The sequence below is a fragment of the Mercurialis annua genome, linkage group LG8 (genome assembly GCF_937616625.2).
Source record: "Mercurialis annua linkage group LG8, ddMerAnnu1.2, whole genome shotgun sequence".
NCBI classification, from domain to species: Eukaryota; Viridiplantae; Streptophyta; class Magnoliopsida; order Malpighiales; family Euphorbiaceae; genus Mercurialis; species Mercurialis annua.
In genome coordinates, this window is record NC_065577.1 from 3,136,115 (window position 1) to 3,149,170 (window position 13,056).

Here is a 13,056-nt window from a genome sequence, read left to right on the forward strand (position 1 = left end):
TATTTTTAAGTTAAAATTAAAAGTTCATATCAAATACCAAAAACACGTGAAAGTTCATGATTTTTTGGTGCATTTAAACTTTTATTATATACTACTCGTGTTTACTAGGTACCGCTTCTCCAAATTACCTCCATACCTTTTTAACTAAAACGCAATAATGTTTCCTCTCAACGTCATTTGAATTCCAAAACTGTAATAGCTGATCACGACTCCAATTCGTCGGCAAAGAATATCAAGAATACTGAATGGAAGATATATTGATTATTTAGACAGAAAAACTAGTCAAATATATAAAATGTACATTCTTCAGTAACGATAAAAGTTTCATACATTAGCATAATCAGGTTAGAACAATCCAAGTATCGAAGATTAGAGCCGAGAAATAATCATCATCTAAAACATAAATATTACATATAGATAATAAGTTCAAATTGGATAAAATTAATAACATCCAGAAAGTCTTGCAAAAAGTAGAACTATGTTATGCCATCCTAATACTAATACACATCACAGATCATGGATATGGCCATCAGCAAAAGTATATATAAATAGGAATATGCCTGACATGTCCACAATTCATAAAGAATTTCTGTCATCTTGATGAATACGATTAAGCTTGGATAGCTGCCAAGAAATCAAAAACGCAAATTATATTATGAATATAGTTTCTATGTTATTTAGATTTAATTTAGAGTATCTAAAATTGAATATTATTAAAGTAATGCAACGCTAGCAAAGAACGGATATTATTTTTTGAAATTGAATATTATTAAAGTAATCAAGTTTTAAAAAATATATATTAAAAAACCAGTTATCTCTCTCAGCGTCCAAGTTATTACCGTGATGGCGAGAAAGAGATCTAAAATTCCGACTGCTGCTCCGGTGAAGACGACTCCTCTTGTTCATAACATAATGATGATTCTTGCTCCCCCATTACTGATGCTCCTGTTGTTACATGCCCTAATCCCTCTCTAGAATTTCAATGTGATTCTAAGCTAGTTGTTCCTGAAAATGGAGAAATTTATGTCCCAGTTTTGAAAGTGCCCCAAGTTAATCTGATTGATGATGAAATATTTGAGGAAGTTCCAACAATTAAAGAAGAAGTTTTAGATCCAGTGGCTCATGAGCAAAAAAAAATGGAGTTCTGTTTGATAACAGAGCCCGATGTGATTCAAGCGAGCTTAAATTTATTCCTCCCGCGGTTAAGGACGGAAACAGAATAGTGACAATTAACTCCAAGGAGATCTTTAAGGAGGAAGAAAAATGGAAGTATGTGATTGTTGGTTGTGCTTATGGTATGTTCCTTAAATTTGAGAGAATTAATTCATTTGTTAGGAACAGATGGAATAAGCTAGGTCTGCTTAATGTTTCTCGCATAAATGCATCCATGTTCATGTTCCAATTTGGTTCGGAAGAAGAGTGTACTAATGTCTTAGGGTCTGGTCCTTTCACCTTTGATCAGAAGCCATTGCTGCTTAAAAAATGGCACCCTAGGATAAAAATGGATCCTAATGAGATCAGATATGTTTCTATATGGGTGCAACTGCCTAACATGCCATGGGAGTTCTGGACTCCATATATTTTGAGCAAGATTGTAAGTTTATGTGGTACTCCCTTATACTGTGACCAGTGCACAATTAGTAAGACCATATTGGGGTATGCTAGAGTGTCAGTCGAGATGGATCCAACTGGCTCTTTCCCAGATGTTGTGGAGATGCAGGATGAAAATGGGAACATTTTTACTTAAAGAATAGTTTATGAAAGGAGACCTTTGATTTGTGGAAAATGTTGTAGAATGTGTCACTCTAAAAGTACTTGTAGAGTTATGCATGCCACAAAAAAAGATCTGGCAGAAAAAGAAGTGACGGACAACTCTGAGGTCATAAAAATATATATGAATCATGAGGAATCAGTAGAGGTTTTAAAGAATGATGTTATTGTTTCTGAGATTGTGAATGATCCTGGAGTCAGTAGTAAGGAAGTAGAGAATGAAGGCCAACCTGGTATGGTCAATACTATTACCTCTAACTCCTTCTCAGTTTTGAGGAGTAATGTTCCTAATTCTAGTAATAACCATAATCTTAATATGAAAGTGAGTAGTACCAGTAAGATGTGGGGGGATGCTCCTGGAAAAAGTGTTACCACTCCTAGGCTTAACTCTAGAATGTTAGACATTGATAGATGATCTGTTCTTGGAATGTTAGAGGGATTAATAATCCCAATAAAAAATCAGAGATTATTTCTTTGATTGGCAAGAATAAGTTGAAGGTGCTTGGATTATTGAGACTAGAGTGAATGCCTCTAAGTTTGATAGTATTTGGAAGAATATCAGTAGAAGATTACCTAATTGGAGGGTTGTCAATAATTATAACTGCTCTAGTATGGGCAGGATTTGGCTCATTTATGATAGTAATGACATTGAAGTAGAAGTCCTGGAGAAGTATAGCCCATTCATTCATTTAAATAGTGTGAATGATGATTTCTCTTTTAAGTGCACTATTGTTTATGGGTCCTATGTCTCCACTGATATAATTGAGCTCTAGAATAAGCTTCTTAGTCTTAGTATTAACATCAATGAGAGTTGGGTGGTGCTTGGAGATTTCAATGCTGTTATGTCAAATATTAATAGAATTGGAGGGATTGATATTGACAGACAAGCTGCTGATGAGTTTATTTCTTGGGTCAATGACTCTAATTTGTTAGAGTTAAAAAGAGTTGGTAATTCTTTTACTTGGACTAATAACCAGAGTGGGGAGGACAGAATCTGGAGAAGACTTGATTGATGTTTCATCAACAATCACTTTTATGACAAGTGGCCAGAAGCTTTCTATTCAGCTATGTCAGCATGGATCTATGACCACAGTCATTTACTTGTTCATCTTGACAGTAGAGTCTGTAGAAGGAGACATGGTTTTAAGTTTTTTAATGTGTGGAGTGAGCACCATACTTTCCTTGATTCTGTTAAAAAAGTTTGGGATCAAAATATCAATGGTTTCATTATCTATCAGATTTATCAAAAGCTTAAGGCCCTTAAGAAAGAGGTTAGTCTGCTTAATAAAAGAGAATTTAGTGATATCTTAGTGAGAGTGGACAAAGCCAGAAGTATGTTGGGGAAGCTGCAAGTTGACATTCAGAATGACCCCTTTAATCCTTATCTTCAAGATGAGGCACGAGCCATTTCTAAGTATTTCCATAAGCTGCTTAGCTGGGAAGAAAATATCCTTAGACAAAACTCAAGAATGATTTGGATAAAGTTAGGAGATCATAACTCCAAGTCTTTCCATAGAAATATTAAGTAGAGGCAGACCAGGAAGAGAATTGTGATGATTAAGAATGCTGATGGGGATATGAAGAGTGACCCTGAGAGTATTAAAGAAGTCATCCTTAGTCTCTATAAGAGGTTCTTGAACTCTTCTATTCAGGATAGGAAGAGTGTGGACCCTAATGTCTTCAATGTTGGGAATGTGTTGAATGATGAAGATAAAAATATTATAAGAGCTCATTTTTGTGATGAAGAGATCAAAGCAGCCATGTTTTGTATTAATGATGATAAGGCCCATGAGCCTGATGGTTATGGAAGTGTTTTCTTCAATAAGAGATGGAGTATTATTGGGGATGACATCATTCAATCAGTTAAAGACTTTCACAAATCCGGTAAAATGCTTTGTCAACTTAACTCTATTGTCATTTCCCTTATCCCTAAAATTTATTCTCCTTTGTCCTTTAGTGATTATAGGCATATATCTTGTTGCAATGTGTTGTACAAGGTAATCTCTAAAGTCATTTGTAAGAGGACTAGTATGATTCTTGATAAAATTGTTAGCCTTAGTCAGTCTGGTTTTGTCCCTGGTAGGAGCATTTCTGACAATATTCTTCTTGCTCATGAGCTTGTCAATAATTACCATAGGAATAAGGGGAATTCATGTGCTTTGAAAATTGACTTGCAAAAAGCTTATGACACTTTATAATGGGATTTTTAGAGGAGATCTTAATTGGCCTTAGGTTTCCTAAAAACTTCATCATGATTATTATCAGTTTGTTGGGGTTGTGCCTAATCTTCATAAAAGTTGTGTCTATTTTGATGGGTTTGAGGTTAATAGTAGGAGGGACATTATCAGTTTGTTGGGGTTCAAAGAGGGGTGTCTGCCTGTTAAATATTCAGGGCTCCCTTTAATTTCTACTAAACTCTCTAAAATTCATTGTTCTGGGCTGATAGATAGAATTACCAAAAGAATCAATTCTTGGGCCTTTAAGTGTCTTTCTTATGCTGGGAGGCTTCAGCTAGTCAAGTTTGTTTTGCTTAGTATGCATGTGTATTGGTGCACAACTTTCCTTCTCCCTAAAAATGTCATTAAAAATGTTGAAGTCTGCTGTATAAATTTTCTGTGGCATGGCTCTGATTCAGACAAGAAGGAGAGTTTGGTTAACTGGAATGAAGTTTGCTCTAGAAAGTCTAATGGGGGTCTTGGAATCAAGCAAGTGTTTAATTGAAATGTGTCTGCTATTTCTAAACATGTTTGGAATTTAATTTCTATGAAAGCTACTCTCTGAGCCACTTGGGTGATATATAACAAGCTCAAGTTATCTAGTTTTTATGAAATTGCTAAATCCTTAGACTATTCCTGGAGCTGGAGGAACTTGCTTAAAATAAGGTTTTTGATAGCCCCTTCTTATGAGTATAATATTGGAAATGGAAATAGATTTTTCTTTTGGCATGATCTTTGGCCAAATGGTGTTTCTCTTGCCGAGAGGTTCCCTGAAGTTGATATAAAGCTCTCTGATGTTCCTAAGAGATATAAGGTGAGTGATGTGTGGTATGGGAATGAGTGGAGGTTACCAGATCCTCTGGATGAAGCTACCAGAAGAGATTGGTTCTTTGTTGTGGACAATTTCAAGATCAAAAACAATGTTGAAGATTTAGAAAAGTGAAAGGGCAATAGATCTGGAGTCTTTACTGTTGGTAGCATGTGGAAAATGTTGAATCCTGTTATGGATAGAGTTCCCTGCTATGGATAAACTTTGAGGTTGATGATGATCAATAGAAGGCCCCTTTCTTGGCGTAGAGAAATTGTTTTTTTCATCAGAAGAGCTGCTGGCAGGTCCAAAGTTATTGTGTGTAAAAGAATTATGTTTGCTGCTATTGTTCATCATATATGGCAGGCCAAGAGTGATCTAATTTTCAACAAAAATATTCAAGAGATATAGTCCATAGTTTGTAAGATTGATTTTGCTGTTAATAGTTATGTCTAGCCTGTTGGTGTTTGTTTAAAAGCAGGGTGTTGCCTCAGATTTTAGCCTGTTATTTCTCTATTTTGAAAGAATTGTTTTCTTGGTCTATAGCAGCTGGGTGCTTCTTTTTTTGGTGCTTTACCAAAAAAATATTTTATTAAAGTAATGAAACGTTAGCAAAGAACATATATTATTTATAATTATTTTGTATTCCTTAATTTATAAACTTATTAAAATCTATTAATACTTTTTTTATAATCTCATTTTAATATTATTTATAATTATTTTATAAATAATTCGTACGTTAATTATGTTTATTCAATTAAATGTTTAAATCATAACTCTAATTCATTCTTTATCTAGGTAGGAAGTCCAAATGTTCAATTACTCTATTTTTAATCCACCAAAATCTAACTTTCACGATGATTTTGTATAGATTCCCAATTTAACTCCTATCTTATTGCCATTGGAGTATTTCAAGTTGTATTCCAACATAAAGAATGAAATCATCATACCAGCACGAATTTTAAAATGTGGATAATGAGGATATTCTTTTATGAAAATAGATTAATTGAGAATTAAAGAATTTAAATGATGCATTGAATCATGTACGTACAATAACAGTTCCACTAATAACATTGTTTAAATTACTTTAAAATTTATTATTTTGATAAAAGTTCTATCAAATAAGCTTGCTCTTGTTTGAAGTTTAATGAATTTCTTCCAACCAAATACAATATAAAGAATTCAAAAATTGCAGCTCTTCTCTTTATGCTGCATACGAATTTTCCATAACTCAAAAAAATCAAACCAACACTTATCAACATAAAAAAAAAATCTAATAACCGCAAAACTCATATGATTCAGATTAGAGATAATTAGCCTACATACGGATTTAGGCATTTTTAATGAAAAAATTACGATTCCAAATATCAGTTTGGACTTTTACGGTTACCATTTATATTTTTCGAATTATATGATTTTGATTAGCAATAATATACTTTTCAAATTAGAAAAAAAAGCCATTAACTGAAATGGTAACCTCCATCTCCCTTGTTCATTTTACATGTTGCCATTTCAAATAGATTATTCAGAGAATCTCGCCGAAAATAACTCCACATCCCACTTACCAAATCTTTTCACTTTCAATTAAATACACCAATTCCATTCACTTTTTTTTTACTTATTATCAAACTCCAGCAACATTGTCATGGGTTCTTCTTTTCCATTTCTTCTTCCTTTTTTCTGCTTAAAAACTATAATAAAACAAACTAAATGATGGGTTTAGGTTTTAGACTCAATCTAAAGTTGGGTTTTTCTTTTCTCTCTCAATCTCTCTCTAATTCACCTTCTAGACTCTCTTCATCATCATTATCACCTTCTGGTCAGTTCTATTTTTAATTTATTCAGACTGACATGTGCTCAATTTAATTAGGTAATGACTAATGGGTTTTGATTATAAAAATGATACAGTTAAATGCAGGGAGGCTTTTAAGACTTATGTTTATTCATCTGCAGTTCAAATCATTGAGAATGATTATTCTCAAACTGGAGGGTTTAAGGTTTCTAATTGTAATTAATTATTGAATTTTACTATGTATACCTACTATAATTAAATATTGTGCGTCGTAATCTTTATCAGGTGAATGTTGGCAAGAGATCTAATTATATGCAGTTAACCAATGATTAACTATGTATAAACTGACAGTTAACCAATATTTTTTTTACAGAAAAATGAAGCATACTAGCATACTAGCAACATTGACAGCGATGAGGAGGTGGAACCGAAACCAAAACTGAAGGGGGGCAGAAGGATTAGATGTATTGACAGATTGGAAGATTTAGGTTTAATTTTGTTTTATTAAATGAAAACGGTTGTAATTGTGTCACTGATTTTAGGCTAGTCTTTTTTTTCTTTTATTTTGTTATGAAAACATTTATTATTGTCAAACATATATTATATTTTGGTTACCAGTTGGTGAACTTTTTAGGTTTAATGTGTTGTGTGTAAATTATATGCACTATATATGTACTATCAATAAATTTAAATTAACTAATAATGTCCTACCAGTTAACTGCATGTTAACTTCATGTTAATTTTATTTTTCAACCGAATGTTAAGTTATTAAAAACAAATTTATGTTTTTTAATGAGTAGTAGTATACTAATAGTCAACTAAAAGTAAATCCAATGTCCTCATAAAGAAACTTTTGAAGTAGTAAATTTATAGATAACATGAGAATGGATTACAAAATAATAAAATACTAGTTAACTGCATGTTAACTTCATGTTAACTTTATTTTTCAACCAAATATTAAGTTATTAAAAACAAATTGATATTTTTAATTAGTAGTAGTATACTATTAGTTAACTGAAAGTAACCCCAATATCCACATAAAGATCTTCCTGCATTTATAAAAAAATTTATTAATTTTCATATTAGTTAACCATTAGTTAACTATTAGTAAAAGTTTATTATTTAAAAAAATTCAAATCGTTTTTTTTTTAAGAAATAATTACAGCTGCTTTAAATAAATTGGTATTATTTTTGAAGAATCATGTATTTGAATAATTATGTATTTGCCGTTATATATGAGAATTACATTTAAATAAATTGTTATTGTAATTAATGATTCTTGAAGATTCTTGGAAATCTTTTCTATATATGTAAGTTTGAGATTTTTTGATTTTTAGAAATCCACATCGTCTTTAATTAAAATTCTCTTGATCTTAAAATTTGAGTAGTTAAGATCTTCATCCCAAAATCCGTCATAGTAAATAACAACCTTCAATGGTGGTCATTCCTGCATTGATAATATATAAAATTTGTTAATTTTAATACAGGTTAACCTTCAGTTAACTATTAGTTAATTGTTGCTATTATACATACAAATTTCATATTTTCTCTTAGTGAGTATTACAAACTTACAACGACAGTTTACTAATATGATATAGATTGCATTATTTTTTAAATAAATTATGCACGAAATTGCTTTAACAATGCCTTTTTTATGTTCATCATACAAGCTTCCGAATCCAAATTTCATCACATAATTTCAGATGTTCATAGTTTTTTATTTAATTCCGAATCATATCTACATAAAATCATTGTGTCTTTCAAATCATTGATTCACATTTAATTCACCAATTAAAACACATCATTTCCAGAAAAAGCTTCCAATTCAGTTAATTACATAATCAAATATGATTTTAAGAACACTAACCTTTTTGATTTGATAATTTCTTAATTGTCTTCTTTGCTGAATTTTTTTGATTTCTTAATGAGTTTCTGATTTGCTATTTGTAGAATGGTGGTACGTTTTTAAAGAATCATTAAAATTTCATAATATATGGAAAGTTTGTTAAATGCAATATTATTTATCTTTATGGATCTTGAAGATTCTTGAAAATATATTCTCAATATGTTAGTTTGCCCATTTGTAGGAGATATTAAAAATCATAACAGTTGATTTCCTAATTCATGCAAACCGTATTTCCTATATTAAAATTGATATTTGTGCAATTTGAAATTTAGTAACTGCATTATTCAACTTTGATTTTTTCTCTAGTAAAATTTACAATATTTTCACACATCTAGGGTATTTGTCAATTTTTCTCTTCAGATTACACTAAATTCTAGACTTTCATTTTGAGGATATTAAACTCGATAAGTTACTCAGTTATTCATAAATTATAAAAAGAGTATTGAGTTAATTTTTATTAAAAAAAAATACCAAACTATGATTTTATTACAATGGAAGACCATTGTTGTAAGAAAAGGTCACTGAGTTTATCGTGAATTATAAAAAAAGATATCAAACTATACATTTTAAAAAAATATCACGTTACACCTCATTTTATAATTTTGCCATGTCAAATTAGCAAAAACACCGTATTTTAAACATTTCTTGAAGACAATGACTTCTTTTGTAATAAAACCATAACCGAATGACTTTTTTATAATGAAAGTTAACTTAATATTTTTTTGTAATTTGTGAATAGCTCAATAACACAAGAAGTTTAATACCCCCAATTTGACTGACTTTACCATAAAACTCGATCAATTTAAACCTAAACAACGAATTACGCATTCATACAATATATTCGAATAATAAGAGATATGGCAAAATTATTGCTTATTTCAGAGTCCTTCACAATTTTTAAATACTCCTCATAGTCCTTTTCCTGCTGATCGTTTACAGGCACCCAGAAATCAAATTAATTTTTTTTTTATCTGGTGAGTTCAGCAAGAAAATTGTAGAAACACTAAACCAGAAATAAGAGAAGTGAAACATGGAAGATATATTGAATATCTAGACAGAAATACTAGTCAAATATATAAACTGTACATTCTTCAGCAACTATAAAAGTTTCATACATTAGCATAATCAGGTTATAACAATCCAAGTATCAAAGATCAGAACCGAGAAATAATCATCATCTAAAACATAAATATTACATATAGATAATAAGTTCAAATTGGATAAAGTTAATAACATCCAGAAAGTCTTGCAAAAAGTAGAACTATGTTATGCCATCCTAATACTAACACACATCACAGATCATGGATATGGCCATCAGCAAACGTATATATAAATAGAAATCTGGCTGACATGTCCACAATTCACAAACATCTTCTGTCATCTTGATGAATACGATTAAGCTTGGATAGCTGCCAAGAAATCAAAAACGCAAATTATACTGTCAACAGATAGCAAACAAAGTCTCTATGTTATTTAGATTTAATTTAGCGTATCTAAAATTGAATATTATTAAAGTAATGTAACGCTAGCAAAGAACAGATAACCGTAGACAAGCTATTTTCCTAATTCTGTTGGAAGAGGAGAAAGGGATAATAGAAAAATATAATGATAGAGCTTAAATATGAAAACAGAAAATAGCTTAAGACTCTCAAAAAACTAAACTAACTATGATTTGCATAGTCGTCTATCCCCAAAGGTTACGAGCAACGGATAAATCCAATTGATTATTCATATCTAACGCTACGAGAAGAAGTCAGGTGGCGGATTACTTGCACTAAGGCACCACAAAGTCGAGAGCTGAACGTAGAGTTACGGATGCCGGGGAATCAAGTATGAAACTATCAACAACATTAGATTTACCATAAAGCACAGGCATGGAGTAATCAAATTAAATCCAGAAAAACAAATACTTTATTTGGTACTGTAGGACTTGTTGATTTTCACACAGAAATATAATTGACATTCTTTAATAAAGATGACAGTTTCATGCGTTAGCATAATCAGGTTGCGAAATCAAAAAGCAGAGTAGCGTGGGTATAATCACAAGACATGAATTAATTTTAGCACTGTCCAATGCATTCATTAAAAGACATGCAATTTTTGTAAAAGAGCTTGCACCAAGCAGCAGCAGGATCAAATACATGGACTACAAACTTAGAAATGATGACATCGAACAGTCTAGTTTCCACCTAAAACAGAAAAAAAGATGGCTGAACAATTATCGAACCTTTAACAGCCAAACATTAGAATAAGTTAGGTAAGAAGTTGTTTATGCTGCTGAGTTCGAAAAAGAATAGGCAAAGTGATAATTAAGAGCTTTCTCATAAAAACAAATGATCATACAGAAAATATTAGTACCTGTACTATCTCCACTTGGTTTAAGCCTGAACAATTCGACTCGAACCATGCCAGTAGACACATTGTAAAACATCTGTGATTGATAAGTGTCCAGCTTTTCTGTAGTCTTGTTTCTAGCTATAAAGGTTACCCAATAATGAATGCATCCTGTAAAATTTGCCTTAGTCACCTCCACAAATTCCAAATTTTCACCCTGCATGACAAAAATCCATGATGCAGTGACATGAATTTGAACAAAAATAGCATTAAAAGTCCTCTTAATACTGACCTTCTCCTCGTTGCGATGCTTAATTACAACAATGAGAGCGTCAATGCATTCCGTAAGAAGAGCATCATTGAAATTCTTCACATCAATTTCGTTTCTACCACCAATATGATTCGTAGGGGGATCCTTTCCGAGATCAAAACCCTAAATAAAACAGAGAGAAGCAAGTAAGCATAAGCTAAACACAATGACATTAGCATATTCATTATAATCTTACATCAGACTCCTCCAGAATTCTGCAATACTCCCGCATTTTATTTCTTTCTTCCTCGTTTTCAAAACCAGCAAAATAAGCTTCGGCAGATTTAGCAGCAGCAGCTTTAGCGGCAGCTTTAGCGGCAGCTTTAGCGGCAGCAGCTTCACCGCCTTCAGAAGCAGCAGCATCTTCACCGCCTTCAGAATCAGTATCGTCTTCGCTAGCATCATCATCAGAAGCATCATCATCAGAAGCATCTGCCTCTCCGCTGCTTTCAGAATCCTTCTTCTCCTCGTCATCAAAATCAGCCTTTCGCTTCAGCCTTTCATGATCAGCATCAATGTTCAACTCCGACACGATGTTAGCCATGATTTCTTACAAACCCTAGAAAATACAATTTGGGGATTTTGATTTTGAGTTTGTGCCGTGTTTTAGGCGTGTCCTTTTTTTTATTATACTATTATACTTTATACTATACATGAATCCTAAATCGAAACTACGCACAAGTCTAAACGACAACAGCTAAATACTTACAGTGCTTGCCGTTTCTTAAACAAAAAGCAAAGCAAGTCGATGAAACGACACAGTAACTCATGGGTTAAGATTTTTGCAGTGCGTGTATATGGCAACTTATGGGTTAAGACTTGGCACTCTCGCCTAATAAGCCAAATAAGATGACAAAGTAACATGTTTGCTCCATATATGTTTTAGAAGTTATACTTCAATCCTTAAATATTATTTTTCAACATTTAATTGTTTTTGATTTTTTTTAATTTGATAAATTATGATATTTTATTAAATTATTAAAATACACGTGTTATGTTATTATAGTACAATAACTAATAGTTTCAAATAATATTTTCTATATGATCACTTTTATTAATTATGGACAAAAAATTAGGGTAATAAATTTAAGATAATGAAATATATTATATTTTTATTTTAAATTTTATGAAGATATTTCTTATATATTTATAATTTGATGTGTTTAATAAATTTCAACATACATACTATGTCAATAAATAAAATTCCACATATGTAAACGTTTAGGTTAAAAATGATAAAATAAGCTCCTAATTTGATACTTTCAACTACAAATGCAAAGTATCACTAAATATAATAAAGTGACGTGAGTATACGATAAAAACATATATATAAAAAATAAAATTATTTTAGCAAATAATGATCTTTATTTGTTTTTATGCATGTTTTTATTTTGGGTTAATCTTAATAAAATATCAAACCTTTTCAGTTTGTGTCAGTTATATCCAAACCTTTTAAAATTGTCTATTTTAGCCATTTTTGCGATATGTTAAACCTTTTTTAGCCATTTGCGGTTCGATTCAAAAAAATTGACAGCTCACATGCCACATCGTTGTCCAGTTAGCAAAATTCATCTGAGTTAAGCTTAGTTGGCATAATTTAAAAACCTATTCAAACCAAAAGACCGAACCACTAACCTACCCGACCAAAATCAAATCAAACCCTATGTTACTACTGAAACGATGTGTTTTATCCTAAAATTTCAGAAGCAAAACGCACCGTTTGTAAACCCTAATATGTTCAGCAACACCTTCGTCAAAATAGGAAAAATCCCACCTTCATCTCAGAAAAATCTTCATCTCTGAAAACCCTAAGCCATAACCAATGTCTATGTCATCAATCTCTGAATCATCACGCACTATAGAAAATGCGATGACTGAGTGTTCCTCCCGCCGTTTGTCTCTCCATAAACAGCTTCGAGC

The 13,056-nt window shown here is 31.6% G+C and overlaps 1 protein-coding gene across 2 annotated transcripts; it reads right to left on the bottom strand.

Annotated features, from left to right (window-relative positions):
• Positions 1–394: 394 nt before the first annotated feature.
• On the bottom strand, positions 395–11,761 carry LOC126660119 (uncharacterized). 2 transcript variants are annotated; one of them, XM_050353459.2, is made up of 4 exons: positions 11,333–11,761; positions 11,119–11,259; positions 10,851–11,043; positions 395–624 (listed from the first exon to the last, which is right to left on the bottom strand). In XM_050353459.2, the coding sequence occupies exons 1-4, from the start codon at positions 11,678–11,680 to the stop codon at positions 611–613; spliced, it is 696 nt and encodes a 231-aa protein (XP_050209416.1). In that variant the 5' UTR covers positions 11,681–11,761; the 3' UTR covers positions 395–610. The 2 variants fall into 2 exon arrangements, with proteins under 2 accessions (XP_050209416.1, XP_050209414.1); XM_050353457.2 differs by lacking the exon at positions 395–624 and adding an exon at positions 9,667–9,901.
• Positions 11,762–13,056: the final 1,295 nt, after the last annotated feature.